Below are 27,936 nucleotides of genomic sequence, written 5' to 3'. Positions count from 1 at the left end.
GCCCCACCTGGATGATGCTCCAGTCCTCTCACACACACCAGCTCTCAGTGGGGAGGAGAGCAGAGGGATGGAGCCAGTTCAGAGAGGGGGGTTATTAGGAGGCCATGAGGGGTAGATTTGGCCTGAGTCTCTCCTCTGTGTGTGTCTGTCGCTGTGGTCGGCTCTGTGCAGGAGGGGTCTGGAGAGTCTGAGGAGTTGAAACACACTCTGTGCAAATGGACAAGACACGGGCTCCATGGATGCATGGTAATTCCATCTGTTTAAACACACACCAATACCTCAATACACAACTTCACAAATTACTATCTCTACACACAACCGTTAATACACAACTAACGCATTAATATCTCAATTCACACAGTAATATCTCTATATACAACTACACAATATCTCTACAAACAACTACACATTAAATCTTAAATACACGACTATGCACACACCAATACCTCAATACACAACTTCACAAATTACTATCTCTACACACAACCGTTAATACACAACTAACGCATTAATATCTCAATTCACACAGTAATATCTCTATATACAACTACACAATATCTCTACAAACAACTACACATTAAATCTTAAATACACGACTATGCACACACCAATACCTCAATACACAACTTCACAAATTACTATCTCTACACACAACCGTTAATACACAACTAACGCATTAATATCTCAATTCACACAGTAATATCTCTATATACAACTACACAATATCTCTACAAACAACTACACATTAAATCTTAAATACACGACTATGCACACACCAATACCTCAATACACAACTTCACAAATTACTATCTACACACAACCGTTAATACACAACTAATGCATTAATATCTCTATATACAACTACACAATATCTCTACAAACAACTACACGTTAATTCTTAAATACACGACTGCGCACACACTAATATCTCAATACACAACTTCACAAATTACTATCTCTACACACAACCCCACACACACCTGTTAATACACAACTAACGCATTAATATCTCAATAAGTACAAGTACGCACACATTAATACCTCAATATACCACTACACACAGTAATATCTCTGTATACAACTACACATTAATATCTCTACATGTTAATTCTTAAATACACAACTAACACATTATCTCAATAAGTACAAATACACACACAATGCTTCAATATACCACTTCACACAGTAATATCTCTATATACAACTTCACAATATCTCTACACACAACTACACGTTAATTCTTAAATACACGACTACACACACATTAATACCTCAAAACACAAGTACGCACATTAATTCTTAAACACACATATTAATATCTCAATACACATTAATACCTCAATACACAACTTCACACATTAATTCTTAAATACACAACCTCACACACATTAATGCCTCATTAAACATCTCCATACACATTGATTCTAAAATGCACAACTACACACGTATTAATTCTTAAATATGCAAATATATATTAATGTCTCAATACACAAGGGCACAATCTGCTCTTTTGATTACTCATGCGATAGCCCGATCCTTAATACACAGTCACACACACACAGTAACACACCCTAACCCTGAGAGTGAATGTGGATATCTAACTGACACACACACAATAACACAATGGTATAGATATAAGATAAAAGCACACACTAGCACACACGAAGTAATACACACACTGTCACACAGATCAAAACACACTCTAGTACAGACATTGACACACAGTAGCACACACAAAGTAATACAATCACAGCAACACTGACACAGACGCACACTGTGACAAACTGATACAATCACACTCACACACATACAATCACAGTTTGTGGCGCACACAAGGTGCAGTTGTGGTTGTATGCTTCTATCTGTCTCCCACTCTAGTGTAAACTAATGTGTGTGTAGTCGTGTATTTAACAATTAACATGTGCGTAGTTGTGTGTTGAGGTATTAATGTGTGCGTAGTTGTGTATTGAGGTATTAATGTGTGTAGTTGTGAATTTAAGAATTAATTCAGGTGGGATTTCACCTTACGTGGGCTCAACACAGACCTGAAACTCAAGTTTCTCATTTTGAGATTAGAAAAGAAATCTTCAGTTTCACAAAGCAAACTCATTTACCTTTCCTCTCCTTCTCCCTCTCCTCCCTGTCTCCTGACTCCAGGGGAGGGGTCAGAGCCCGTCTGCTTTCATACCTGAGAGCACGCAGAGGCAGGTAGGAGCTCGGAATGTAGCTGCTGTATTACTCTCGCTGTGTGTTTGTGTGTCTCTGCTGTTCTGTGTGTTTGTATTCTGTGTGTTCTGCAAAGGTGGGAGTCTGTACAGGTGTGTGTCTGTGTGTTCTGTGGAGGTGCTGTATGTGTCTGTACAGGTGTGTGTGTGTTCTGTGGAGGTGCTGTATATGTCTGTACAGGTGTGTGTGTTCTGTGGAGGTGCTGTATATGTCTGTACAGGTGTGTGTGTTCTGTGGAGGTGCTGTATATCTCTGTTCAGGTGTGTGTGTGTGTGTGTGTGTGTGTGTGTGTGTGTGTGTGTGTGTTCTGTAGAGGTGCTGTACACACACCAGGGTGCCCTCACGATCGAGACTACATAGGCAGGAGCCCTGCTCCCCTCACTGGTTCCCAGTTACAGGTCCGTCCAGTTTACCGGTGCTGGCTGGTGTTGCTCTCCAGATGCAGACGACCGGAGAGGCTTCCCGACCGGCCAGTTGATCCGGTCCGTCCAGCAGGGAATCCAGGGGGACAGACCCCAATGGAGTTCGCGAGCAGGCTTGTGTACCTGCCACCCGCGGGCACCGAGACCCAGGGCGCGGGTCCGCGCGTCTTCAAGCGATCCGGTGAGCACCCAGCGATCCGACGAGCTCGTGCCGGCCTCTCCTCGCACACGCCCTGGGCTGACCGGCCCCACAGGTTTGGCAGAGTGCTGACAGTAAACAAAACAAGACGAGCTGTCAGAAATGTGACTCTGGCCCTCAGGGTACTTACTGTAACCTCCACCCAGCAGCGCCCATCTGTGCTGTCTCTCTGTCAGTGTTTCTACCTGTCTCTCTTAGTGCAGTGTTCTTGTACTGGAGTGTCCAGTCAGTGTGTCTGTATGAACCCCTCTCTCTCTCAGTGCAGTGTTAATGTACTGGAGTGTCCAGTCAGTGTGTCTGTATGAACCCCTCTCTCTCTCAGTGCAGTGTTAATGTACTGGAGTGTCCAGTCAGTGTGTCTGTATGAACCCCTCTCTCTCTCAGTGCAGTGTTAATGTACTGGAGTGTCCAGTCAGTGTGTCTGTATTAACCCCTCTCTCTCTCAGTGCAGTGTTCTTGTACTGGAGTGTCCAGTCAGTGTGTCTGTATTAACCCCTCTCTCTCTCAGTGCAGTGTTAATGTACTGGAGTGTCCAGTCAGTGTGTCTGTATTAACCCCTCTCTCTCTCAGTGCAGTGTTCATGTACTGGAGTGTCCAGTCAGTGTGTCTGTATGAACCCCTCTCTCTCTCTCAGTGCAGTGTTAATGTACTGGAGTGTCCAGTCAGTGTGTCTGTATTAACCCCTCTCTCTCTCAGTGCAGTGTTAATGTACTGGAGTGTCCAGTCAGTGTGTCTGTATGAACCCCTCTCTCTCTCTCAGTGCAGTGTTAATGTACTGGAGTGTCCAGTCAGTGTGTCTGTATTAACCCCTCTCTCTCTCAGTGCAGTGTTAATGTACTGGAGTGTCCAGTCTGTGTGTCTGTATTAACCCCTCTCTTTGTCCCTGTCTTTATAAAGCCCTGCTCCCCCCACTCCGTCCACTGCGGCCTGGTCAACCCCAAAGAGCTCCTCAGCCAAGCAAGACACCAGATGACCGTCCATCTAGGTTGCTGCCTACTGACCCGACCCCAGCAGTGAGCATCCTGACCGAGGAGGGTGCATATGAGGAGATAGAGTGTGACCTTCCTTTCCGTGCAAACAAGGCCACAGCAGTGAGCTCACAGCCTCCTGATCGGAACTCCAACCAAGTGAGAAAAGGTAAGAGAGACAGGTTAAGAACCAAGTGTGTGTGTTAAGTAGAGGTGCTGAATACAGTGTGTCTGTACAGCTGTTCTGTAGAGGTACTGTATATGTATATGTCTATACAGAGGATAATACAGACACACTGACTGGACACTCCAGTACATGAACACTGCACTGAGAGAGAGAGGGGTTCATACAGACACACTGACTGGACACTCCAGTACATGAACACTGCACTGAGAGAGAGAGGGGTTAATACAGACACACTGACTGGACACTCCAGTACATTAACACTGCACTGAGAGAGAGAGGGGTTAATACAGACACACTGACTGGACACTCCAGTACATTAACACTGCACTGAGAGAGAGAGGGGTTAATACAGACACACTGACTGGACACTCCAGTACATTAACACTGCACTGAGAGAGAGAGGGGTTCATACAGACACACTGACTGGACACTCCAGTACATTAACACTGCACTGAGAGAGAGAGGGGTTAATACACACACACTGACTGGACACTCCAGTACATCAACACTGCACTGAGAGAGAGGGGTTCATACAGACACACTGACTGGACACTCCAGTACATTAACACTGCACTGAGAGAGAGAGGGGTTCATACAGACACACTGACTGGACACTCCAGTACATTAACACTGCACTGAGAGAGAGGGGGGTTAATACACACACTGACTGGACACTCCAGTACATTAACACTGCACTGAGAGAGAGAGGGGTTAATACACACACACTGACTGGACACTCCAGTACATTAACACTGCACTGAGAGAGAGAGGGGTTCATACAGACACACTGACTGGACACTCCAGTACATTAACACTGCACTGAGAGAGAGGGGGGTTAATACACACACTGACTGGACACTCCAGTACATTAACACTGCACTGAGAGAGAGAGGGGTTCATACAGACACACTGACTGGACACTCCAGTACATCAACACTGCACTGAGAGAGAGAGGGGTTCATACAGACACACTGACTGGACACTCCAGTACATTAACACTGCACTGAGAGAGAGAGGGGTTCATACAGACACACTGACTGGACACTCCAGTACATTAACACTGCACTGAGAGAGAGGGGGGTTAATACACACACTGACTGGACACTCCAGTACATTAACACTGCACTGAGAGAGAGAGGGGTTAATACACACACACTGACTGGACACTTCAGTACATTAACACTGCACTGAGAGAGAGAGGGGTTCATACAGACACACTGACTGGACACTCCAGTACATTAACACTGCACTGAGAGAGAGGGGGGTTAATACACACACTGACTGGACACTCCAGTACATTAACACTGCACTGAGAGAGAGAGGGGTTCATACAGACACACTGACTGGACACTCCAGTACATCAACACTGCACTGAGAGAGAGAGGGGTTCATACAGACACACTGACTGGACACTCCAGTACATTAACACTGCACTGAGAGAGAGAGGGGTTAATACAGACACACTGACTGGACACTCCAGTACATTAACACTGCACTGAGAGAGAGGGGTTAATACAGACACACTGACTGGACACTCCAGTACATTAACACTGCACTGAGAGAGAGAGGGGTTCATACAGACACACTGACTGGACACTCCAGTACATTAACACTGCACTGAGAGAGAGAGGGGTTCATACAGACACACTGACTGGACACTCCAGTACATGAACACTGCACTGAGAGAGAGAGGGGTTCATACAGACACACTGACTGGACACTCCAGCACATTAACACTGCACTGAGAGAGAGAGGGGGGTTCATACAGACACACTGACTGGACACTCCAGTACATTAACACTGCACTGAGAGAGAGAGGGGTTCATACAGACACACTGACTGGACACTCCAGTACATGAACACTGCACTGAGAGAGAGAGAGGGGTTCATACAGACACACTGACTGGACACTCCAGTACATTAACACTGCACTGAGAGAGAGAGGGGTTAGTACAGTGGTTTCATCTCTGCGGTTTGGCTGTTTCCTTTTCCAGCTCTTCTTCCTCCACCACTCAAACCCCAGCTCCAGAGCCCCGCCCCTTCCCCTGCCAGAAAGCGCTCGACCTTTGACCCTGGAGCCCCGCCCTCTTCCTCCCCTCCACGCCACCCGGACTACAGCGTCCCTCTGGACGGAGCAGCTGACCGGCCGCTGGGCTCCAACCAGGACACCGACGCCGAGTATTCCTACACAATCCCAGAAGGCACCGGGCGGACCCTGCCCTGTCCCGAGACCCCTGCCCTCGGGGGTCTGAAATCGCCCGTCTCCACCAGAGGTCTCTGCCTGTGTGTCTCTGTGTGTCTGGAAACGGTGCGACTGGAAGTTCTTCCTCACTGTTGTCCTCCTCTGTCTGCTGTCACGGCTGTGTCTCTGTCCCTGTCTTCTCCGAGTGTGTCTTCATGCTGTTGTCTTCCTCTGTCTGCTGTCACGGCTGTGTCTCTGTCTCTGTCCCTGTCTTCTCCGAGTGTGTCTGCACTGTTGTCCTCCTCTGTCTGCTGTCACGGCTGTGTCTCTGTCCCTGTCTTCTCCGAGTGAGTCTCCACTGTTGTCCTCCTCTGTCTGCTGTCATGGCTGTGTCTCTGTCCCTGTCTTCTCCGAGTGTGCCTTCATGCTGTTGTCTTCCTCTGTGGTTTTCCAGGCTGCCTTCCTCCTCCTCCTCCTCCTCCTCCCCCCCCCCCTCTGCCTGCTCGCCCCTCCTTCATGACCAGAATCCCACTGTATCTTCCGGTCCTGCCTGCACTTCCAGACAAAAACACCTCCGCAACAGCATCTACAGGTAAGGAACATTGTGACTCTGTATCTCTGTACTGCTCTGTACCACCTGAGTCTGTATCTCTGTACTGCTCTGTACCACCTGAGTCTGTATCTCTGTACTGCCCTGTACCCCCTGAATCTGTATCTCTGTACTGCTCTGTACCACCTGAGTCTGTATCCCTCTACTGCCCTGTACCACCTGAGTCTGTATCTCTCTACTGCTCTGTACCACCTGAGTCTGTATCTCTGTACTGCTCTGTACCCCCTGAGTCTGTATCTCTGTACTGCTCTGTACCACCTGAGTCTGTATCTCTGTACTGCCCTGTACCCCCTGAGTCTGTATCTCTGTACTGCTCTGTACCACCTGAGTCTGTATCTCTGTACTGCCCTGTACCCCCTGAGTCTGTATCTCTCTACTGCCCTGTACCCCCTGAGTCTGTATCTCTGTACTGCCCTGTACCCCCTGAGTCTGTATCTCTGTACTGCCCTGTACCCCCTGAGTCTGTATCCCTCTACTGCCCTGTACCACCTGAGTCTGTATCTCTCTACTGCCCTGTACCCCCTGAGTCTGTATCCCTCTACTGCCCTGTACCACCTGAGTCTGTATCTCTCTACTGCCCTGTACCCCCTGAGTCTGTATCTCTCTACTGCTCTGTACCCCCTGAGTCTGTATCTCTCTACTGCTCTGTACCCCCTGAGTCTGTATCTCTGTACTGCTCTGTACCCCCTGAGTCTGTATCTCTGTACTGCCCTGTACCCCCTGAGTCTGTATCTCTCTACTGCTCTGTACCACCTGAGTCTGTATCCCTCTACTGCCCTGTACCACCTGAGTCTGTATCTCTCTACTGCCCTGTACCCCCTGAGTCTGTATCTCTGTACTGCTCTGTACCCCCTGAGTCTGTATCTCTCTACTGCTCTGTACCCCCTGAGTCTGTATCTCTGTACTGCTCTGTACCCCTTGAGTCTGTATCTCTGTACTGCCCTGTACCACCTGAGTCTGTATCTCTCTACTGCTCTGTACCACCTGAGTCTGTATCCCTCTACTGCCCTGTACCACCTGAGTCTGTATCTCTCTACTGCCCTGTACCCCCTGAGTCTGTATCTCTCTACTGCCCTGTACCCCCTGAGTCTGTATCCCTCTACTGCCCTGTACCCCCTGAGTCTGTATCTCTGTACTGCTCTGTACCCCCTGAGTCTGTATCTCTGTACTGCCCTGTACCCCCTGAGTCTGTATCTCTCTACTGCCCTGTACCCCCTGAGTCTGTATCTCTGTACTGCCCTGTACCCCCTGAGTCTGTATCTCTGTACTGCCCTGTACCCCCTGAGTCTGTATCCCTCTACTGCTCTGTACCCCCTGAGTCTGTATCTCTGTACTGTCCTGTACCCCCTGAGTCTGTATCTCTCTACTGCCCTGTACCCCCTGAGTCTGTATCTCTCTACTGCTCTGTACCCCCTGAGTCTGTATCTCTGTACTGCCCTGTACCCCCTGAGTCTGTATCTCTCTACTGCTCTGTACCCCCTGAGTCTGTATCTCTGTACTGCTCTTTACCCCCTGAGTCTGTATCTCTGTACTGCCCTGTACCCCCTGAGTCTGTATCTCTCTACTGCTCTGTACCCCCTGAGTCTGTATCTCTGTACTGCTCTGTACCCCCTGAGTCTGTATCTCTCTACTGCTCTGTACCCCCTGAGTCTGTATCCCTCTACTGCCCTGTACCCCCTGAGTCTGTATCCCTCTACTGCCCTGTACCCCCTGTCTGTATCTCTGTACTGCTCTGTACCCCCTGAGTCTGTATCTCTGTACTGCTCTGTACCCCCTGAGTCTGTATCTCTCTACTGCCCTGTACCCCCTGAGTCTGTATCCCTCTACTGCTCTGTACCCCCTGAGTCTGTATCTCTGTACTGCTCTGTACCCCCTGAGTCTGTATCTCTCTACTGCCCTGTACCCCCTGAGTCTGTATCCCTCTACTGCTCTGTACCCCCTGAGTCTGTATCTCTGTACTGCTCTGTACCCCCTGAGTCTGTATCTCTGTACTGCTCTGTACCCCCTGAGTCTGTATCTCTCTACTACCCTGTACCCCCTGAGTCTGTATCCCTCTACTGCTCTGTACCCCCTGAGTCTGTATCTCTGTACTGCTCTGTACCCCCTGAGTCTGTATCTCTGTACTGCCCTGTACCCCCTGAGTCTGTATCTCTCTACTGCCCTGTACCCCCTGAGTCTGTATCTCTCTACTGCCCTGTACCACCTGAGTCTGTATCTCTGTACTGCTCTGTACCCCCTGAGTCTGTATCCCTCTACTGCCCTGTACCCCCTGAGTCTGTATCTCTGTACTGCTCTGTACCCCTTGAGTCTGTATCTCTGTACTGCTCTGTACCCCCTGAGTCTGTATCCCTCTACTGCTCTGTACCCCCTGAGTCTGTATCTCTCTACTGCCCTGTACCCCCTGAGTCTGTATCCCTCTACTGCTCTGTACCCCCTGAGTCTGTATCTCTGTACTGTCCTGTACCCCCTGAGTCTGTATCTCTCTACTGCCCTGTACCCCCTGAGTCTGTATCTCTCTACTGCTCTGTACCCCCTGAGTCTGTATCTCTGTACTGCCCTGTACCCCCTGAGTCTGTATCTCTCTACTGCTCTGTACCCCCTGAGTCTGTATCTCTGTACTGCTCTGTACCCCCTGAGTCTGTATCTCTGTACTGCCCTGTACCCCCTGAGTCTGTATCTCTCTACTGCTCTGTACCCCCTGAGTCTGTATCTCTCTACTGCTCTGTACCCCCTGAGTCTGTATCCCTATACTGCTCTGTACCCCCTGAGTCTGTATCTCTGTACTGCCCTGTACCCCCTGAGTCTGTATCTCTCTACTGCCCTGTACCACCTGAGTCTGTATCTCTCTACTGCCCTGTACCACCTGAGTCTGTATCTCTGTACTGCTCTGTACCCCCTGAGTCTGTATCTCTGTACTGCCCTGTACCCCCTGAGTCTGTATCTCTCTACTGCTCTGTACCCCCTGAGTCTGTATCCCTCTACTGCTCTGTACCCCCTGAGTCTGTATCTCTGTACTGCCCTGTACCCCCTGAGTCTGTATCTCTCTACTGCCCTGTACCCCAGTTCCCCTGAGTCTTTCCTGTTCCCGGTCTGCTGCCTCTCTGCCCCAGTGTCTTTCCGCGTGTTGAACATGAGCGCTCCCCGTTTCACGGAGCAGGGCCCCCGGACAAGGAGCAGCTGCCTGGAAACCCCAACGTGATTCTGGTTGGCGTGGGCCGTCTGGTCGCCCAGGACGACGACGACGACGACGACGACGGTGGTGAGTGAGTGACTGAATGAATACTGGTGGTGCAGACCGTGTCCTGTCCTCTCCTTGTTCACTCAGCCCTCCCCGTGTCTGCCACCCCCTCAGTCCCGCGGGAGTTTCCGAGGGGCTCCGGGTATCGTGCAGCAGAGGCGAGCTCAGTGCCGATCCGGGCTCTGGCTCTGTGCTCGTCAGAGCGAGGAACTGCACCCTGGGAGACACGGACGTCCACAGCCGGACAGAAGAAAGACTCAGAAAGACAGAAAGACTCCACAGAAAGACTCAGGGATACTGGGGTACAGAGCAGTAGAGAGATACAGACTCAGGGGGTACAGGGCAGTAGAGGGATACAGACTCAGGGGGTACAGAGCAGTACAGAGATACAGACTCAGGGGGTACAGAGCAGTACAGAGATACAGACTCAGGGGGTACAGAGCAGTAGAGAGATACAGACTCAGGGGGTACAGAGCAGTACAGAGATACAGACTCAGGGGGTACAGAGCAGTAGAGAGATACAGACTCAGGGGGTACAGAGCAGTACAGAGATACAGACTCAGGGGGTACAGAGCAGTACAGAGATACAGACTCAGGGGGTACAGGGCAGTACAGAGATACAGACTCAGGGGGTACAGAGCAGTACAGAGATACAGACTCAGGTGGTACAGGGCAGTACAGAGATACAGACTCAGGGGGTACAGGGCAGTACAGAGATACAGACTCAGGGGGTACAGGGCAGTAGAGGGATACAGACTCAGGGGGTACAGAGCAGTACAGAGATACAGACTCAGGGGGTACAGGGCAGTACAGAGATACAGACTCAGGGGGTACAGGGCAGTAGAGAGATACAGACTCAGGGGGTACAGAGCAGTACAGAGATACAGACTCAGGGGGTACAGGGCAGTACAGAGATACAGACTCAGGGGGTACAGGGCAGTAGAGGGATACAGACTCAGGGGGTACAGGGCAGTACAGAGATACAGACTCAGGTGGTACAGAGCAGTACAGAGATACAGACTCAGGGGGTACAGGGCAGTACAGAGATACAGACTCAGGGGGTACAGAGCAGTACAGAGATACAGACTCAGGTGGTACAGGGCAGTACAGAGATACAGACTCAGGGGGTACAGGGCAGCAGAGGGATACAGACTCAGGGGGTACAGGGCAGTACAGAGATACAGACTCAGGGGGTACAGGGCAGTACAGAGATACAGACTCAGGGGGTACAGGGCAGTAGAGAGATACAGACTCAGGGGGTACAGGGCAGTACAGAGATACAGACTCAGGGGGTACAGGGCAGTAGAGAGATACAGACTCAGGTGGTACAGGGCAGTAGAGGGATACAGACTCAGGGGGTACAGGGCAGTAGAGAGATACAGACTCAGGTGGTACAGGGCAGTAGAGAGATACAGACTCAGGGGGTACAGAGCAGTAGAGAGATACAGACTCAGGGGGTACAGGGCAGTAGAGAGATACAGACTCAGGTGGTACAGGGCAGTAGAGAGATACAGACTCAGGGGGTACAGAGCAGTACAGAGATACAGACTCAGGGGGTACAGGGCAGTAGAGAGATACAGACTCAGGGGGTACAGGGCAGTACAGAGATACAGACTCAGGTGGTACAGGGCAGCAGAGGGATACAGATTCAGGGGGTACAGGGCAGTAGAGGGATACAGACTCAGGGGGTACAGGGCAGTAGAGAGATACAGACTCAGGGGGTACAGGGCAGTACAGAGATACAGACTCAGGGGGTACAGGGCAGTAGAGAGATACAGACTCAGGGGGTACAGGGCAGTAGAGAGATACAGACTCAGGGGGTACAGGGCAGTAGAGGGATACAGACTCAGGGGGTACAGAGCAGTAGAGAGATACAGACTCAGGGGGTACAGGGCAGTAGAGAGATACAGACTCAGGGGGTACAGGGCAGTAGAGAGATACAGACTCAGGGGGTACAGGGCAGTACAGAGATACAGACTCAGGGGGTACAGGGCAGTACAGAGATACAGACTCAGGGGGTACAGAGCAGTACAGAGATACAGACTCAGGGGGTACAGGGCAGTACAGAGATACAGACTCAGGTGGTACAGGGCAGTAGAGAGATACAGACTCAGGTGGTACAGGGCAGTAGAGAGATACAGACTCAGGGGGTACAGAGCAGTACAGAGATACAGACTCAGGGGGTACAGGGCAGTAGAGAGATACAGACTCAGGGGGTACAGAGCAGTAGAGAGATACAGACTCAGGGGGTACAGGGCAGTAGAGAGATACAGACTCAGGGGGTACAGGGCAGTACAGAGATACAGACTCAGGGGGTACAGGGCAGTAGAGAGATACAGACTCAGGGGGTACAGGGCAGTAGAGGGATACAGACTCAGGGGGTACAGGGCAGTAGAGGGATACAGACTCAGGGGGTACAGGGCAGTACAGAGATACAGACTCAGGGGGTACAGAGCAGTAGAGAGATACAGACTCAGGGGGTACAGGGCAGTACAGAGATACAGACTCAGGTGGTACAGGGCAGTAGAGAGATACAGACTCAGGTGGTACAGAGCAGTACAGAGATACAGACTCAGGGGGTACAGGGCAGTACAGAGATACAGACTCAGGGGGTACAGAGCAGTAGAGGGATACAGACTCAGGGGGTACAGGGCAGTAGAGAGATACAGACTCAGGTGGTACAGAGCAGTACAGAGATACAGACTCAGGGGGTACAGAGCAGTACAGAGATACAGACTCAGGGGGTACAGAGCAGTACAGAGATACAGACTCAGGTGGTACAGAGCAGTACAGAGATACAGACTCAGGGGGTACAGAGCAGTACAGAGATACAGACTCAGGGGGTACAGGGCAGTAGAGGGATACAGACTCAGGGGGTACAGGGCAGTAGAGGGATACAGACTCAGGGGGTACAGAGCAGTACAGGGATACAGACTCAGGGGGTACAGAGCAGTACAGAGATACAGACTCAGGGGGTACAGAGCAGTAGAGAGATACAGACTCAGGGGGTACAGGGCAGTACAGAGATACAGACTCAGGTGGTACAGGGCAGTAGAGAGATACAGACTCAGGGGGTACAGAGCAGTAGAGAGATACAGACTCAGGGGGTACAGGGCAGTAGAGGGATACAGACTCAGGGGGTACAGGGCAGTAGAGGGATACAGACTCAGGGGGTACAGGGCAGTAGAGAGATACAGACTCAGGGGGTACAGGGCAGTAGAGGGATACAGACTCAGGGGGTACAGGGCAGTAGAGGGATACAGACTCAGGGGGTACTGACGGGCCCGTCCCCTCTAGGCCCTGCGGTCCAGCCGATGAGCCGATGCTGAAGTCTGCCGTTGTATGGAGAGACCCTGGGGGGGTGGGGGTCCCTTCAGACTCTGCCCCCTTGCTGTCTGACACCCCCTCTCCCCCCTCGTCTAATTGCAGTGCTGCTGGTCCCGGCCGAGCCCATCTTCTGTGGGGGCTGTGGGGCGGCGTCGGAGGCTGGTTACTACGACAACACGGTAACGAAGGGGCCCGCGGTCGGGAGCGAGGGGGGTGTGGCTAGCCCGGCCCGGCCCGGCCCGGCCCGGCCCGGCTGGGTCTCACTGTGGTGTCCCCGCGCGCAGGTCGGCCCCTGCTGCCCCTTCTGCACGGCCTGGGACCCTGCCTGGCGCCCCGCCCCCTGTCTGCCTCACCCCCAGGGGCCGGAGCACCACCTCTACCTGCTGCCCCCCGGACCCCCGCCCCCCACCGGCCTGCGGGACCCCCTCGTCATCTTCTGTGTGGACGTGTCTGGATCCATGAGCATCACCACTGAGGTGTGTGTGTGTGTGTGTGTGTGTGTGTGTGTGTGTGTGTGTGTGTGTGTGTGCGCGCGCACATCTGTCTGTGTGGTGTATGTGTGCACATCTGTCTGTGTGGTGTGTGTGTGTGCGCACATCTGTCTGTGTGGTGTATGTGTGTCTATGTGCACATCTGTCTGTGTGGTGTGTGTGTCTGTGCGCACATCTGTCTGTGTGTGTGTCTGTGCGCACATCTGTCTGTGTGTGTGTCTGTGCGCACATCTGTCTGTGTGGTGTGTCTGTGTGTCTGTGCGGACATCTGTCTGTGTGGTGTGTCTGTGTGTGTGTGTGTGCACATCTGTCTGTGTGGTGTGTGTATGTGCACACATCTGTGTGTGTGTATGTGCACACATCTGTCTGTGTGTGTATGCACATCTGCCTGTGTTTGTGTGTGTTTGTGTGTGTGTGTCTGGCTGTGTAGCTTCAGTGGGTTGCCAGTTGTGAGTTGCAGGGTGATATGGCTGCTGGTAATGGTAACTTCCTGTGTCGCAGGTGGAAGACTGTGGGCAGATCCACTACAAGTCCCGCCTTCAGGTGAGGTAACGTCCTGTTGCTGCAGAGCCATTACTGTCTGGTCACCCGGAAGTGCTAACTAGGGAGCAGGTCATGAATCCGTCGTCATTCTTCTCCTCAGGTGGTGCAAGAAGGAGTTATCTCTTCTCTCCACTTCCTGCACGCCCGCGCACCATTGACAAGAGTGGGGCTGATCACCTTCAACAATGAGGTCTGTTGAGGTTCCTTCTCCTCTCCCCTCCTGCTTGTCCGCTGGTGGATCTCTCTCTCTCACACACACACACACACACACACACACACACACACACACACACACACACACACACACACACACGCACCAGGGTCAGTCCATCACAGGACACACACACACACACACCAGGGTCAGTCCATCACAGGACACACACACACACACACACACACACACACACCAGGGTCAGTCCATCACAGGACACACACACAGACACCAGGGTCAGTCCATCACAGGACACACACACACACACACACACACCAGGGTCAGTCCATCACAGGACACACACACACACACACACACACACACACACACACACACCAGGGTCAGTCCATCACAGGACACACACACACCAGGGCCAGTCCATCACTGGACACACACACACACACACACACACACACACACACACACACACTCGTACTTGCCCTCCTCTCTCTCTGCTGTAATGTACTGTGCACGCTGTGCGTGTGTGTGTGTTGCCTGTCGTACAACATGTCGCCAAATCCGAATCCCAGCGTACAACGTCATTTCCCCACCCCACCCCCCCCATCCCGTTGCTAGGTAACCGTGCACGGCGACGGGGGCGTGGCCCGCCGGTCGCTGAGGGGCGAGGAGCTGGTTGACACGGAGGCGCTGAGGGCCGTGGGGGCGGAGCTCCCGATGCCCCGCCCACTGGCCGCCAGCAGGGATTGGCTGGAGACGGTGCTGCACAGGTAACAGCTGCCCCCGACGACCGGCTTGACGATTTCAGTCTGAGCACTGTAGGGCGGAGAGCAGAGAGATCGCTGTGTTGCATAAGTTCAGTTTCTGTCTTTGCTATATAGCCCTAGATCCTGTGTGCACATATATGCACATGCATTGTACATGTGTACATGCCTTAGCCTGTCTTAGTTGTGTGTGAAATGACACACCTGTATGTTTTTTAACACTAATACTAGACTTAGAGAGAAAAGATGGAAAGAGAGTTTTTGCTTGATGTGCAGCATTCATTCAGATGGGCAGATTAACAAAAAAGAAATGTAAAAGGAGCTGTCCTGTACAGTCTGGTGCTGAAACACTAGAGGGAGCTGTCCTGTACAGTCTGGTGCTGAAACACTAGAGGGAGCTGTCCTGTACAGTCTGGTGCTGAAACACTAGAGAGAGCTGTCCTGTACAGTCTGGCGCTGAAACACTAGAGGGAGCTGTCCTGTACAGACTGGTGCTGAAACACTAGAGAGAGCTGTCCTGTACAGTCTGGTGCTGAAACACTAGAGGGAGCTGTCCTGTACAGAGCAGTGCTGAAACACTAGAGAGAGCTGTCCTGTACAGAGCAGTGCTGAAACACTAGAGGGAGCTGTCCTGTACAGTCTGGTGCTGAAACACTAGAGGGAGCTGTCCTGTACAGAGCAGTGCTGAAACACTAGAGAGAGCTGTCCTGTACAGTCTTGTGCTGAAACACAAGAGGGCGTTGTCCTGTCCTGTCTCATTGTCTCCCAGACTGGTGGAAAGTGGTGCTACTGCCCTGGGCCCAGCAGTGCTCGTTGCCATAACGATGGCCTCCCGACAACCAGGGTCAAAGGTCAGTACATTTAGCACAACAAGAAATGAAAAACGGTGGGGTCTCTGATGCCTCAGCTCAGTCTTTGTTTGTTTAGTTTATTCCTTGGACAATGTGTGTCTGTATGCACCCTGTCTCATATTCCATTTCATAGTTTTACATGTATTTAATCTGGAACCATATCTAATTTGAATACATTATGGACTATATTTACTATATCAAGTGTTTAACTATCTGTATGGCAAGAAGTCTAGTTTTGTACACTGCAGAATAGTATGGTACAGCTGCAGTATAGTATAGTATAGCTCCAGTATAGTATAGTATAGTATAACTGCAGTATAGAGGGGCTGCAGTATAGTATAGCTGCAGTATAGTATAGCTGCAGTATAGAGGGGCTGCAGTATGGTATAGCTGCAGTATAGAGGGGCTGCAGTATGGTATAGTATAGCTGCAGTATGGTACAGTATAGCTGCAGTATGGTATAGAATAGCTGCAGTATAGAGGGGCTGCAGTATAGAGGGGCTGCAGTATGGTACAGTATAGCTGCAGTATGGTACAGTATAGCTGCAGTATAGAGGGGCTGCAGTATGGTACAGTATAGCTGCAGTATGGTACAGTATAGCTGCAGTATAGAGGGGCTGCAGTATAGAGGGACTGCAGTGTGGTATAGTATAGCTGCAGTATGGTACAGTATAGCTGCAGTATGGTATAGAGGGGCTGCAGTATAGTATAGCTGCAGTATAGAGGGGCTGCAGTGTGGTATAGTATAGCTGCAGTATGGTACAGTATAGCTGCAGTATAGAGGGGCTGCAGTATGGTACAGTATAGCTGCAGTATGGTACAGTATAGCTGCAGTATGGTACAGTATAGCTGCAGTATAGAGGGGCTGCAGTATGGTACAGTATAGCTGCAGTATGGTATAGAGGGGCTGCTGTCTGAGAGTCCAGGAGCCCCGTCGAGCCCCTGACCTGCGGCTCCCGTCTCCAGGTGATCCTCTGTACCGACGGGAAGGCGAACACCGAGCTGGGGGACCTGGAGCTCAGTGACCCTCACGGCCTCGTCCCCTCCTCCCTGTTCTACGAGGCCCTGGGGCGGGAAGCCCAGAGCAGCGGGTGACTCTCCTTCCCCTCCCTGCTCCCCTCTCTGTCTGCTCCCGTCTCCTCTCCCTCCTCACGCTCGTGCGCCGCGGTGCTCCCAGGAGCCGCCGTCCGAGTTCCGGTGCTTTCGGACCAGAGAGATACTGGTGGAAACAGCATGGCTTCTGTGGGAGGCAGTAAGATTGGCTCGTTTGATCGGTGTAAAAGCAGTATCTGTAGCACTGTGTCTGTTTCTAAGGACTATGGTTACCTTCTTAAATAACTGTAAATGCGTGTAAAGGCTCTCAGATCTCTATGACTCTCAGATCTCTCTCTCTCTCTCTCTCCTTGTTTCATTGCCTCTCTGTCTCTCCCAGGGTGATTGTGTCAGTGCTGGCTATTGAGGGGACAGACTGCAGGCTGGCTGAGCTGGGCAGACTGGCTGACATGAGTGGAGGAAAGGTGGGCGTCTCAATATCGGCTCTTCCCTTCTGCAGAGCGTCTGCTGCAGTGAACTTGACAACTAACACTATTGCAATTGTACCTCTTTAGACTAAACAACTCCCTCTGTACAGGACAGCTCCCTCTAGTGTTTCAGCACCAGTCTGTACAGGACAGCTCTCTCTAGTGTTTCAGCACCAGACTGTACAGGACAGCTCTCTCTAGTGTTTCAGCACTGCTCTGTACAGGACAGCTCTCTCTAGTGTTTCAGCACCAGACTGTACAGGACAGCTCTCTCTAGTGTTTCAGCACTGCTCTGTACAGGACAGCTCTCTCTAGTGTTTCAGCACCAGACTGTACAGGACAGCTCCCTCTAGTGTTTCAGCACTGCTCTGTACAGGACAGCTCTCTCTAGTGTTTCAGCACCAGACTGTACAGGACAGCTCTCTCTAGTGTTTCAGCACCAGTCTGTACAGGACAGCTCTCTCTAGTGTTTCAGCACCAGACTGTACAGGACAGCTCCCTCTAGTGTTTCACCACCAGACTGTACAGGACAGCTCTCTCTAGTGTTTCAGCACTGCTCTGTACAGGACAGCTCTCTCTAGTGTTTCAGCACCAGTCTGTACAGGACAGCTACCTCTAGTGTTTCAGCACCAGTCTGTACAGGACAGCTCTCTCTAGTGTTTCAGCACTGCTCTGTACAGGACAGCTCCCTCTAGTGTTTCAGCACCAGTCTGTACTGGACAACTTCCCTCATACACACTCTTCAGTTGCAGTTTAACAACCCTATATCAATCCCTGCCCGTCTTGTCCTCAGGTGAACAGCGTCAATCCGGAAAACCTCTCCGCAGAATTCCAGAGAGTCCTGCAGGACCAGGCCATCGCCACTCATGTCTCGGTGAAGCTGATCCTGCCCACCGCACTGTGAGTGAGGGCCTTTTAGGGTGTTGGAGGGGTAAAAAGACAGTGAGGAAGTCCTTCAGGGGCTGTGAGAGAGTTCAAACAGAAGCAACGGGAATCATGTCAGATCCGAAGGGAACATCAGGCAGAGGGAAGGTAAAGGGAACAGATGAGCTTGCGAGGGGATGTGGAGCACGGATTCTGACAAAGAACAGAAGGCAGGTTTTGCACAGAGAGAGGTAGGGGTCTGCCACAAGACCTCAGGCCTGGGGACCCTTGAGAGAGGCGCAGGACGAGCCTCGGGGGTCAGGTGAGGGCCTGGTCCCCTGGCTGGGGCTCCTGAGCTGTGAGGCGTGTCTGTGGTCGCAGGTGTCTGAAGGGAGAAGCCGAGGAGAGTCACACTGTCCAGAGGGAGGTGGGCAGCATCTCCAGGGACACCGAGGTCACCTTCCAGTTCAGAGTCAGGGAGCCGGACAGGCAGGGTGAGTGTTTCTGTGCCTGTCTGTCTCCTCTCCCTCCTCTCTCTGTCTCCTCTCTCCGTCTCCTCTCCTCTCTCCAGCTGTCCTGTCTCAGGTGCATGTGTCTTTCAGTCTTCGAGCCTGGGGTCCACTGTGCTCTACTGACCCTGCGTCCTCTCTCTCTCCAGCTGTCCTGTCTCAGGGGCGTGTGTCTGTCCAGCTGCAGGTCAGGTTCAGACAGCTGGATGGACAGAGGAGACTCCGAGTAGAATCTGTTGAGAGAGAGGTGACGGAGGACAGGTGAGTCTGACTCGATGAGCAAGCCTTTGACAGACTGTGTGCGAGGTGGCTGTACTCTGTCTGCCTGTGCTGTTGTGTGTCTGTAATGTACCAACTTAAATACAGAGCTTTTTGTACTATGTGTCTGTACTGTACTGTGTCTTCTGTTTTAGGAGAGTGTTTAGTTACCAGACACACTGACTGGACACCACATGATACTGACTGGGAGAGAGAGGGGTTAATACAGACACACTGACTAGGCACTCAAGTACATTAACACTGCACTAAGAGAGAGAGGGGTTAATACAGACACACTGACTGGACACTCCAGTACATGAACACTGCACTGAGAGATAGAGAGGGGTTAATACAGACACACTGACTAGGCACTCAAGTACATTAACACTGCACTGAGAGAGAGAGGGGTTAATACACACACACTGACTGGACACTCCAGTACATTAACACTGCACTGAGAGAGAGAGGGGTTAATACAGACACACTGACTGGACACTCCAGTACATGAACACTGCACTGAGAGAGAGAGGGGTTCATACAGACACACTGACTGGACACTCCAGTACATTAACACTCCAAGGTAACCTCTCTCTCTCTGTCCCAGCTCCCTGGTCCTCTCCTCCCTCTCTGTCCCGGTGCTGCAGGTGCATTTGGCCCAGAACAGCGCCGCCCTGGTGGTGAGAGGACGATGGCGACAGGCCCAGGCTGATGCGGACGAGCAGAGGAGGCTGATAGAGAGAGCACTGTGAGGGCAAGAGCAGCAGTGCTGACAGTAGGGCCAGTAGTGTTCCTGCAGCAGTACTTCAGCGCGCTGTCAGCTCCTGGGGTGCTGTCTGTGTGGAGTTCACATGTTTTCCTGTGCGTTTCCTCCAGTGTCCTCCCACAGTCGAATGATGTGCTAGTAGGTTAACTGGCTAGTAGGTGTGTGTGTGTGTGTGTGTGTGTGTGTGTGTGCGCGTGTGTGTGTGTCCTGTGATGGACTGGCCCTACTGAGTGTGTGTGTGTGTGTGTGTCCTGTGATGGACTGGCCCTGGTGTGAGTATGTGTGTGTCCTGTGATGGACTGGCCCTGGTGTGAGTGTGTGTGTGTGTCCTGTGATGGACTGGTGTCCTGTCCAGGGTGTGTGAGTGTGTGTCTCCTGTGATGGACTGGTGTCCTGTCCAGGGTGTGTGAGTGTGTGTCTCCTGTGATGGACTGGTGTCCTGGCCAGGGTGTGTGAGTGTGTGTCTCCTGTGATGGACTGGTGTCCTGTCCAGGGTGTGTGAGTGTGTGTGTGTCCTGTGATGGACTGGTGTCCTGTCCAGGGTGTGTGAGTGTGTGTCTCCTGTGATGGACTGGTGTCCTGTCCAGGGTGTGGGTCTGTGTGTGTCCTGTGATGGACTGGCCCTGATGTGAGTGTCTGTGTGTGTGTGTGTCCTGTGATGGACTGGTGTCCTGTCCAGGGTGTGTGAGTGTGTGTGTCTCCTGTGATGGACTGGTGTCCTGTCCAGGGTGTGTGAGTGTGTGTGTCTCCTGTGATGGACTGGTGTCCTGTCCAGGGTGTGTGAGTGTGTGTCTCCTGTGATGGACTGGTGTCCTGTCCAGGGTGTACCCTGCCTTGCGTCTGTTGCTTGCTGGGATAGGCTCCTGCTCCCCACGTAACCCCGACTCAGATAAATCAGATAAATCAGATGGAGGGGTTATCATGACTGTGTTTATTGGGGGTGTTAAATCTCATGAGGCGTCCAGTGCTCTGCGTAATAGACTGAACCCTCTGTGTGTTCGGCTGCCGAGGACAAGGCTGGGGGCTGTAAGACCCCCGATCAGAAGGCGTGTCTGAAGAAAGCGAAATCGAACACTGTGATCAGTCCGGGAGTCTGGCCAGACCCCTCGCTCTCTGAGGGTGCAACCCCACCGCGGACCAGCAGAGGGCGGTGTTGCATAATAAAAGCATCCCTTCCCCTGCGCGAGGACACTTCCTGCTGGGAGGAGAGAGGCCCTTCTCTCCTGGCAGCTGCCACGGCGCTGCAGTCGTTCACAGGCGGCAGGGGCTCTGCTGTAGGGAAGGCCAGCTCTCCCCGGCTGTCTCACAGACCTCTGCAGGTCCTGGCCCGGGTGCGAGCCCCGGACACGGATGCTTTCAGCGCCCGAACGACGACGTGTGTGTCGCACGAGAGGCATGGCAGAGGAAGTGGTCAGGGCCACCCCTGCCCCCCCCCCCCACCAGAGCACATCGGGCCCCTGGGGTAGTTAGAGGCTAACTGAGCCCAAGATCGCCCCCAGCGTTGTTTTGAAAGAGGCTTGTGCTCGTCCCACACCCCCACCCCCCTCTGTGTAAAGAAGAGCCTCCTGACTGGGGATCGGCTTCAACCACAGGGCTGGGCAGCTTGTTCCACACCCCGACCCCCCTCTGTGTAAAGAAGAGCCTCCTGTCCTGACTGGGGATCGGCTTCAACCACAGGGCTGGGCATCTTGTTCCCCACCTCCACCACCCTCTGTGTACAGAAGAGCCTCCTGTCCTGACTGGAGGAGCTCACCCAGCTGTGTCTGGAGGGAAGCCAGGGTATTGGCTTCAACCACAGGGCTGGGCAGCTTGTTCCCCACCCCCACCCCCCTCTGTGTACAGGAGAGCCTCCTGTCCTGACTGGAGGAGCTCACCCAGCTGTGTCTGGAGAGAAGCCAGGGTATCGGCTTCAACCACAGGGCTGGGCAGCTTGTTCCCCACCCCCACTACCCTCGGTGTACAGAAGCCCCTCCTGTCCTGACTGGAGGAGCTCACCCAGCTGTGTCTGGAGAGAAGCCAGGGTATCGGCTTCAACCACAGGGCTGGGCAGCTTGTTCCCCACCCCCACCCCCCTCTGTGTAAACTCGTGTCCCCTGATTTTGTTTTTTAAGGCAGTGCCATGTAGTTTCCTCTCGTGTCTTCTGGATCACGTTTCACAACTGGCTTCTCGACGCCTTTAAGGACTTTGAATGTTGGTGTCAGGTCCTCCCCTCGCAAAAGCTCTCTGTCCCAGACTAACAAGATCCCCTTCCTTTGGCCCGGCAGCGACAATGTCAATAAACCCGTTTATTGCTCTGTTCCAGAGCCCTAATCAGCATATGTTTGTGTCAGCAGTAATGATGAAGTAATTAGCTAATGGATGTTAATTGGCAGGGACCACCTGAAGTGCCCGGAGCAGAGAGAGAGGCATGAGAGATGGGTGAAAACGATCTCTCCAATATACAGCACCAGGGACGACAGCGCACAGGTGAGAGCTGACAGGGTTAGAACTGTCCATCACCAGTTCTGTCTCTCTCCACACCAGCTCCTTACCGCTCACATGAACTGTATGTCTGTATGAACCCCTCTCTCTCTCAGTGCAGTGTTAATGTACTGGAGTGTCCAGTCAGTGTGTCTGTATTAACCCCTCTCTCTCTCAGTGCAGTGTTAATGTACTGGAGTGTCCAGTCAGTGTGTGTGTATTAACCCCTCTCTCTCTCAGTGCAGTGTTCATGTACTGGAGTGTCCAGTCAGTGTGTCTGTATGAACCCCTCTCTCTCTCAGTGCAGTGTTAATGTACTGGAGTGTCCAGTCAGTGTGTCTGTATTAACCCCTCTCTCTCTCCTTGCAGTGTTAATGTACTGGAGTGTCCAGTCAGTGTGTCTGTATTAACCCCACTCTCTCTCAGTGCAGTGTTAATGTACTGGAGTGTCCAGTCAGTGTGTCTGTATGAACCCCTCTCTCTCTCAGTGCAGTGTTGATGTACTGGAGTGTCCAGTCAGGGTGTCTGTATGAACCCCCCTCTCTCTCAGTGCAGTGTTGATGTACTGGAGTGTCCAGTCAGTGTGTCTGTATGAACCCCTCTCTCTCTCCTTGCAGTGTTAATGTACTGGAGTGTCCAGTCAGTGTGTCTGTATTAACCCCACTCTCTCTCAGTGCAGTGTTAATGTACTGGAGTGTCCAGTCAGTGTGTCTGTATGAACCCCTCTCTCTCTCTCAGTGCAGTGTTCATATACTGGAGTGTCCAGTCAGTGTGTCTGTGTTGTATCAGTTGTCTGAGTATACTGCTGACTCAGTACTGTTATTACAGGCTGTGACTGACAAGGGAGCCTCTCTGCTCTATGAGCTGAAGAACACTCACAGGACGTCCTGACCATGAAGAGGTTACAGGCACTCAGGACTGTCATCCAACATCATCTGAGATAAAGAAACAACAATGTTTTTCACTGTCAGGTGTGGTTTGAGAGAAAGAGGGGCTTTTCATGCAGTCCACGCCTCGTCTTGTCAGTCTGGGGGGCTACAGCGCTGCTCCTGGGGAACCCCAGTCCAGCGAGGGTCATGGGTCACCACTAAAACCCTGATTCCTAGAGACCTAAGGCAATTTAACTGTGATCAGTGAAACAGGTGCTCTGTTCATTTAAGTCATCAAGTGATGACTGGAAACCAAACCCAGGACACTCATCTGCCCTCAGAACAGGAAGTTAATTGCTTAATTGATTTTTGCCTGAAGCAGTGTTCATAATCGGGAAGCAGCGGGGGATTTGGAGTGGGCTCTGAGAATAACTGGACCGGAACCAGGGCAGCAGAGTGGTACAGGACCTGCCTGACCCAAAGCTGGGCTGATTGCCTCTGCACAGATCGTGACACTTCACACGAACAGCAGGAGAGACACCGGCAGCACCAGCCCGTCTTCTCAAATTCCCTGGAGACAGGGAAATGTGGAAACATATCTGGGATGCTACAGACACATCTGTATTGGATAAAAATAGCAAGAAGTGCTGCAGAATTATTTCAGGGATCTTGGGACTGTAACATCGCAATTGTATTAACCCTAACCCACTCTTATTAACCCTAACCTTTATAACCCACAATTATTAACACTAACCCCCTCTTATTAACCCTAACACTAACCCCCTCTTATTAACCCTAACCCATTATAACCCACAATTATTAACACTAACCCCCTCTTATTAACCCTAACACTAACCCCCTCTTATTAACCTTGACACTAACCTCTATTACATACTGTGATTCATTCTCGTTAACCTTTGCTTATTAACCCTGACACTAACCCACTCTTAACATCCCTAATCCACTCTGATTAACCATAACCCTTTCATACCCACTTGTACAAACCATCTCACTCTTATTAACCCTGACACTTACCTCTATTACATACTGTAAATCTTTCTCAATAACCTTTGCTTATTAACCCTGACACTAACGCACTCTTTTCATCCCTAATCCACTCTCATTAACCCTGACACTAACGCACTCTTTTCATCCCTAATCCACTCTTATTAACCCTGACACTAACGCACTCTTTTCATCCCTAATCCACTCTGATTAACCCTGACACTAACCCACTCTTTTCATCCCTAATCCACTCTTATTAACCCTGACACTAACCCACTCTTTTCATCCCTAATCCACTCTGATTAACCCTGACACTAACCCACTCTTTTCATCCCTAATCCACTCTTATTAACCCTGACACTAACGCACTCTTTTCATCCCTAATCCACTCTTATTAACCCTGACACTAACCCACTCTTTTCATCCCTAATCCACTCTTATTAACCCTGACACTAACGCACTCTTTTCATCCCTAATCCACTCTTATTAACCCTGACACTAACGCACTCTTTTCATCCCTAATCCACTCTTATTAACCCTGACACTAACGCACTCTCATTGATCCTGACATTCACCCAATCTTATTAAATCTGGGTGTCAACCTCAGTTTGTAATGCAGGTTGAGGTGGTTGACTCCACTTGTGAGCCCCTTCAACAGTAACGAAGTCGTCCATCCATTTTCTCCCCACTTTCTCCAATACAGGATCATGGGGCAGTCTGAGTCTATCCCAGCAAGCAACAGGGGCAAGGCAGGATACACCCTGGATGGGACACCAGTCCCTCACAGGGCACACAGTCGCGCACACACTCGCACCAGGGCCTGCTTTTTCCCAGGAGCCAGAAGACAGCATGTCTTCGGAGTCTGGGAGGAAACCCACACGAAAAAACAGGGAGAACATGCAAACTCCCCCCACACACACAGCACCGCAGGAACTGAACCCAGGGCCCCAGCGCCTCAGCGCTCGGCTCTGCCCTCCAGTAAATAATACGTCTGTTAGTTGTGCTCAGAAATAAGCTGCCCAGGGGCTCGTGTGCAGCTGAGTGCCAGGCGTTGTTCTGCCAGGCTCACGGGGCTGAGGGTGGGTGAGGGGTGGATTCGCAGGGGCAGAGTGGAGCGTCCTGTACAGGCCTCACCGCTGCGCCGCCCTGGGGGGGGGCGATTAAAGCTGTACCTGTGAGACACAGTCTGCTCTCGCCTTCTCTTGTCTGGTGCACCGTTGTTGTTGATGTTGTTACCGTGTTACACGATCCTGAAACACACCCCTGTGACCCCGAGACACCCCCCTGTGAGACACCCCCTGTGGCCCTGTGACCCTGAGACACCCCCGTGATCCTGTGATCCTGTGGCCATGTGACACCCCTGTGACCCTCAGACACCCCCCGTGATCCTGTGATCCTGTGGCCATGTGACACCCCTGTGACCCTGAGACACCCCCGTGATCCTGTGATCCTGTGGCCATGTGACTCCCCTGTGACCCTGAGACACCCCCGCAGCAGAGAGCAGCTCGAGCGGGGAAGATGGAGATCCTCCTGGCATGATGTCATCAGAAGCACGCCCTTGTGAGGTCACCGCCCATGTGATGTCATCACCAAACCACGCTTGTGGCATGTGGCCACACCCACGTGATGTCATCGCCCCAAATGAGGTCATCGGAACCACCCCGGGCCTATCAGAACAACAAAAAATGCTCTTCAGGTCACACTGAAGTTCTGCTTTGTAGACGGAAAATGATTCATGTACGAAGTACTATAGAGATGGTGAAGCTAGCGTCTGTTAAACGCTCCAGGGACAGGAGTGTGGGCTGTGCTCTGGACACGATCCAGAAGAGGCTCAATGTTTCTCTCAGTCAAATAATTCTGTTAAAACTTGACAGCATTCTATTATACAGTGCTATGTTATACAATACTGTACAGCATAACGCTAGTAATGTAGTGCAAAGTGTAGTACAGTACAGTGTAATTCAATACAGTACAGTATGACACAGCATAGTGTAGTACAGTAGTGTAAAGTATAGTACAGTCTAATACAATACAGTACAGTATGACACATCACAGTAGTGTAAAGTGTAGTACAGTACAGTGTAATACAATACAGTACAGTATGACACAGCACAGTGTAGTACAGTACAGTGTAATACAATACAGTACAGTATGACACAGCACAGTGTAGTACAGTAGTGTAAAGTGTAGTACAGTGTAATACAATACAGTACAGTATGACACAGCACAGTGTAGTACAGTAGGGTAAAGTGTAGTACAGTCTAATACAATACAGTACAGTATGACACAGCACAGTGTAGTACAGTAGTGTAAAGTGTAGTACAGTCTAATACAATACAGTACAGTATGACACAGCACAGTGTAGTACAGTAGTGTAAAGTGTAGTACAGTACAGTCTAATACAATACAGTACAGTATGACACAGCACAGTGTAGTACAGTAGTGTAAAGTGTAGTACAGTCTAATACAATACAGTACAGTATGACGCAGCACAGTGTAGTACAGTAGTGTAAAGTGTAGTACAGTCTAATACAATACAGTACAGTATGACACAGCACAGTGTAGTACAGTAGGGTAAAGTGTAGTACAGTCTAATACAATACAGTACAGTATGACGCAGCACAGTGTAGTACAGTAGTGTAAAGTGTAGTACAGTCTAATACAATACAGTACAGTATGACACAGCACAGTGTAGTACAGTAGTGTAAAGTGTAGTACAGTCTAATACAATACAGTACAGTATGACACAGCACAGTGTAGTACAGTAGTGTAAAGTGTAGTACAGTCTAATACAATACAGTACAGTATGACACATCACAGTAGTGTAAAGTGTAGTACAGTACAGTGTAATACAATACAGTACAGTATGACACAGCACAGTGTAGTACAGTAGGGTAAAGTGTAGTACAGTCTAATACAATACAGTACAGTATGACACAGCACAGTGTAGTACAGTAGTGTAAAGTGTAGTACAGTCTAATACAATACAGTACAGTATGACACAGCACAGTGTAGTACAGTAGTGTAAAGTGTAGTACAGTCTAATACAATACAGTACAGTATGACACATCACAGTGTAGTACAGTAGTGTAAAGTGTAGTACAGTACAGTCTAATACAATACAGTACAGTATGACACAGCACAGTGTAGTACAGTAGGGTAAAGTGTAGTACAGTCTAATACAATACAGTACAGTATGACGCAGCACAGTGTAGTACAGTAGTGTAAAGTGTAGTACAGTCTAATACAATACAGTACAGTATGACACAGCACAGTGTAGTACAGTAGTGTATCACAGAGAAATAAAATACAATATATATATATATCCAACAGTGTACTGTAGCACACTAGAGCACAGCCCTGTGTGGTTCTGTATATTCCAATATAGCGCTGTGTCGTAGAACTATCTGTAGGACAGTCACCTCTTCAACTCTCCCTCTTCCTCCTGTCCATCTGTCCTCCTCTTCGTTCTGTCTCTCCTCTCTGAGTCTCGAGCTCTCCTCCCCCCCT

At 50.9% G+C, this 27,936-nt stretch overlaps 1 protein-coding gene across 1 annotated transcript; it reads left to right on the top strand.

Moving 5' to 3' along the window:
* Positions 1–159: 159 nt before the first annotated feature.
* On the top strand, positions 160–24,065 carry LOC107076279 (uncharacterized). The gene is made up of 21 exons (XM_069191782.1): positions 160–246; positions 2,158–2,208; positions 2,666–2,829; positions 3,745–3,984; positions 5,997–6,275; positions 6,639–6,776; positions 9,952–10,053; positions 13,462–13,538; positions 13,644–13,835; positions 14,352–14,393; positions 14,494–14,583; positions 15,181–15,332; positions 16,096–16,177; positions 17,144–17,268; positions 17,610–17,694; positions 18,491–18,597; positions 18,943–19,055; positions 19,220–19,331; positions 19,933–20,073; positions 22,465–22,558; positions 23,381–24,065. The coding sequence occupies exons 1-21, from the start codon at positions 236–238 to the stop codon at positions 23,441–23,443; spliced, it is 2,460 nt and encodes an 819-aa protein (XP_069047883.1). The 5' UTR covers positions 160–235; the 3' UTR covers positions 23,444–24,065.
* The last annotated feature ends 3,871 nt before the right edge of the window (positions 24,066–27,936 follow it).

Source organism: Lepisosteus oculatus, chromosome 7 (genome assembly GCF_040954835.1).
Source record: "Lepisosteus oculatus isolate fLepOcu1 chromosome 7, fLepOcu1.hap2, whole genome shotgun sequence".
Classification (NCBI taxonomy): Eukaryota; Metazoa; Chordata; class Actinopteri; order Semionotiformes; family Lepisosteidae; genus Lepisosteus; species Lepisosteus oculatus.
This window is presented reverse-complemented; position numbering and strand designations above follow the sequence as displayed.

What these genes read in the sequence shown, in the direction of transcription:
- LOC107076279 (XM_069191782.1), top strand. An exon ending in CTGGTTACTACGACAACACG is followed by an intron (nt 13,539 to 13,643) that starts GTAACGAAGGGG and finishes CCCCGCGCGCAG; the next exon opens with GTCGGCCCCTGCTGCCCCTT. An exon ending in CTGATCCTGCCCACCGCACT is followed by an intron (nt 18,598 to 18,942) that starts GTGAGTGAGGGC and finishes CTGTGGTCGCAG; the next exon opens with GTGTCTGAAGGGAGAAGCCG.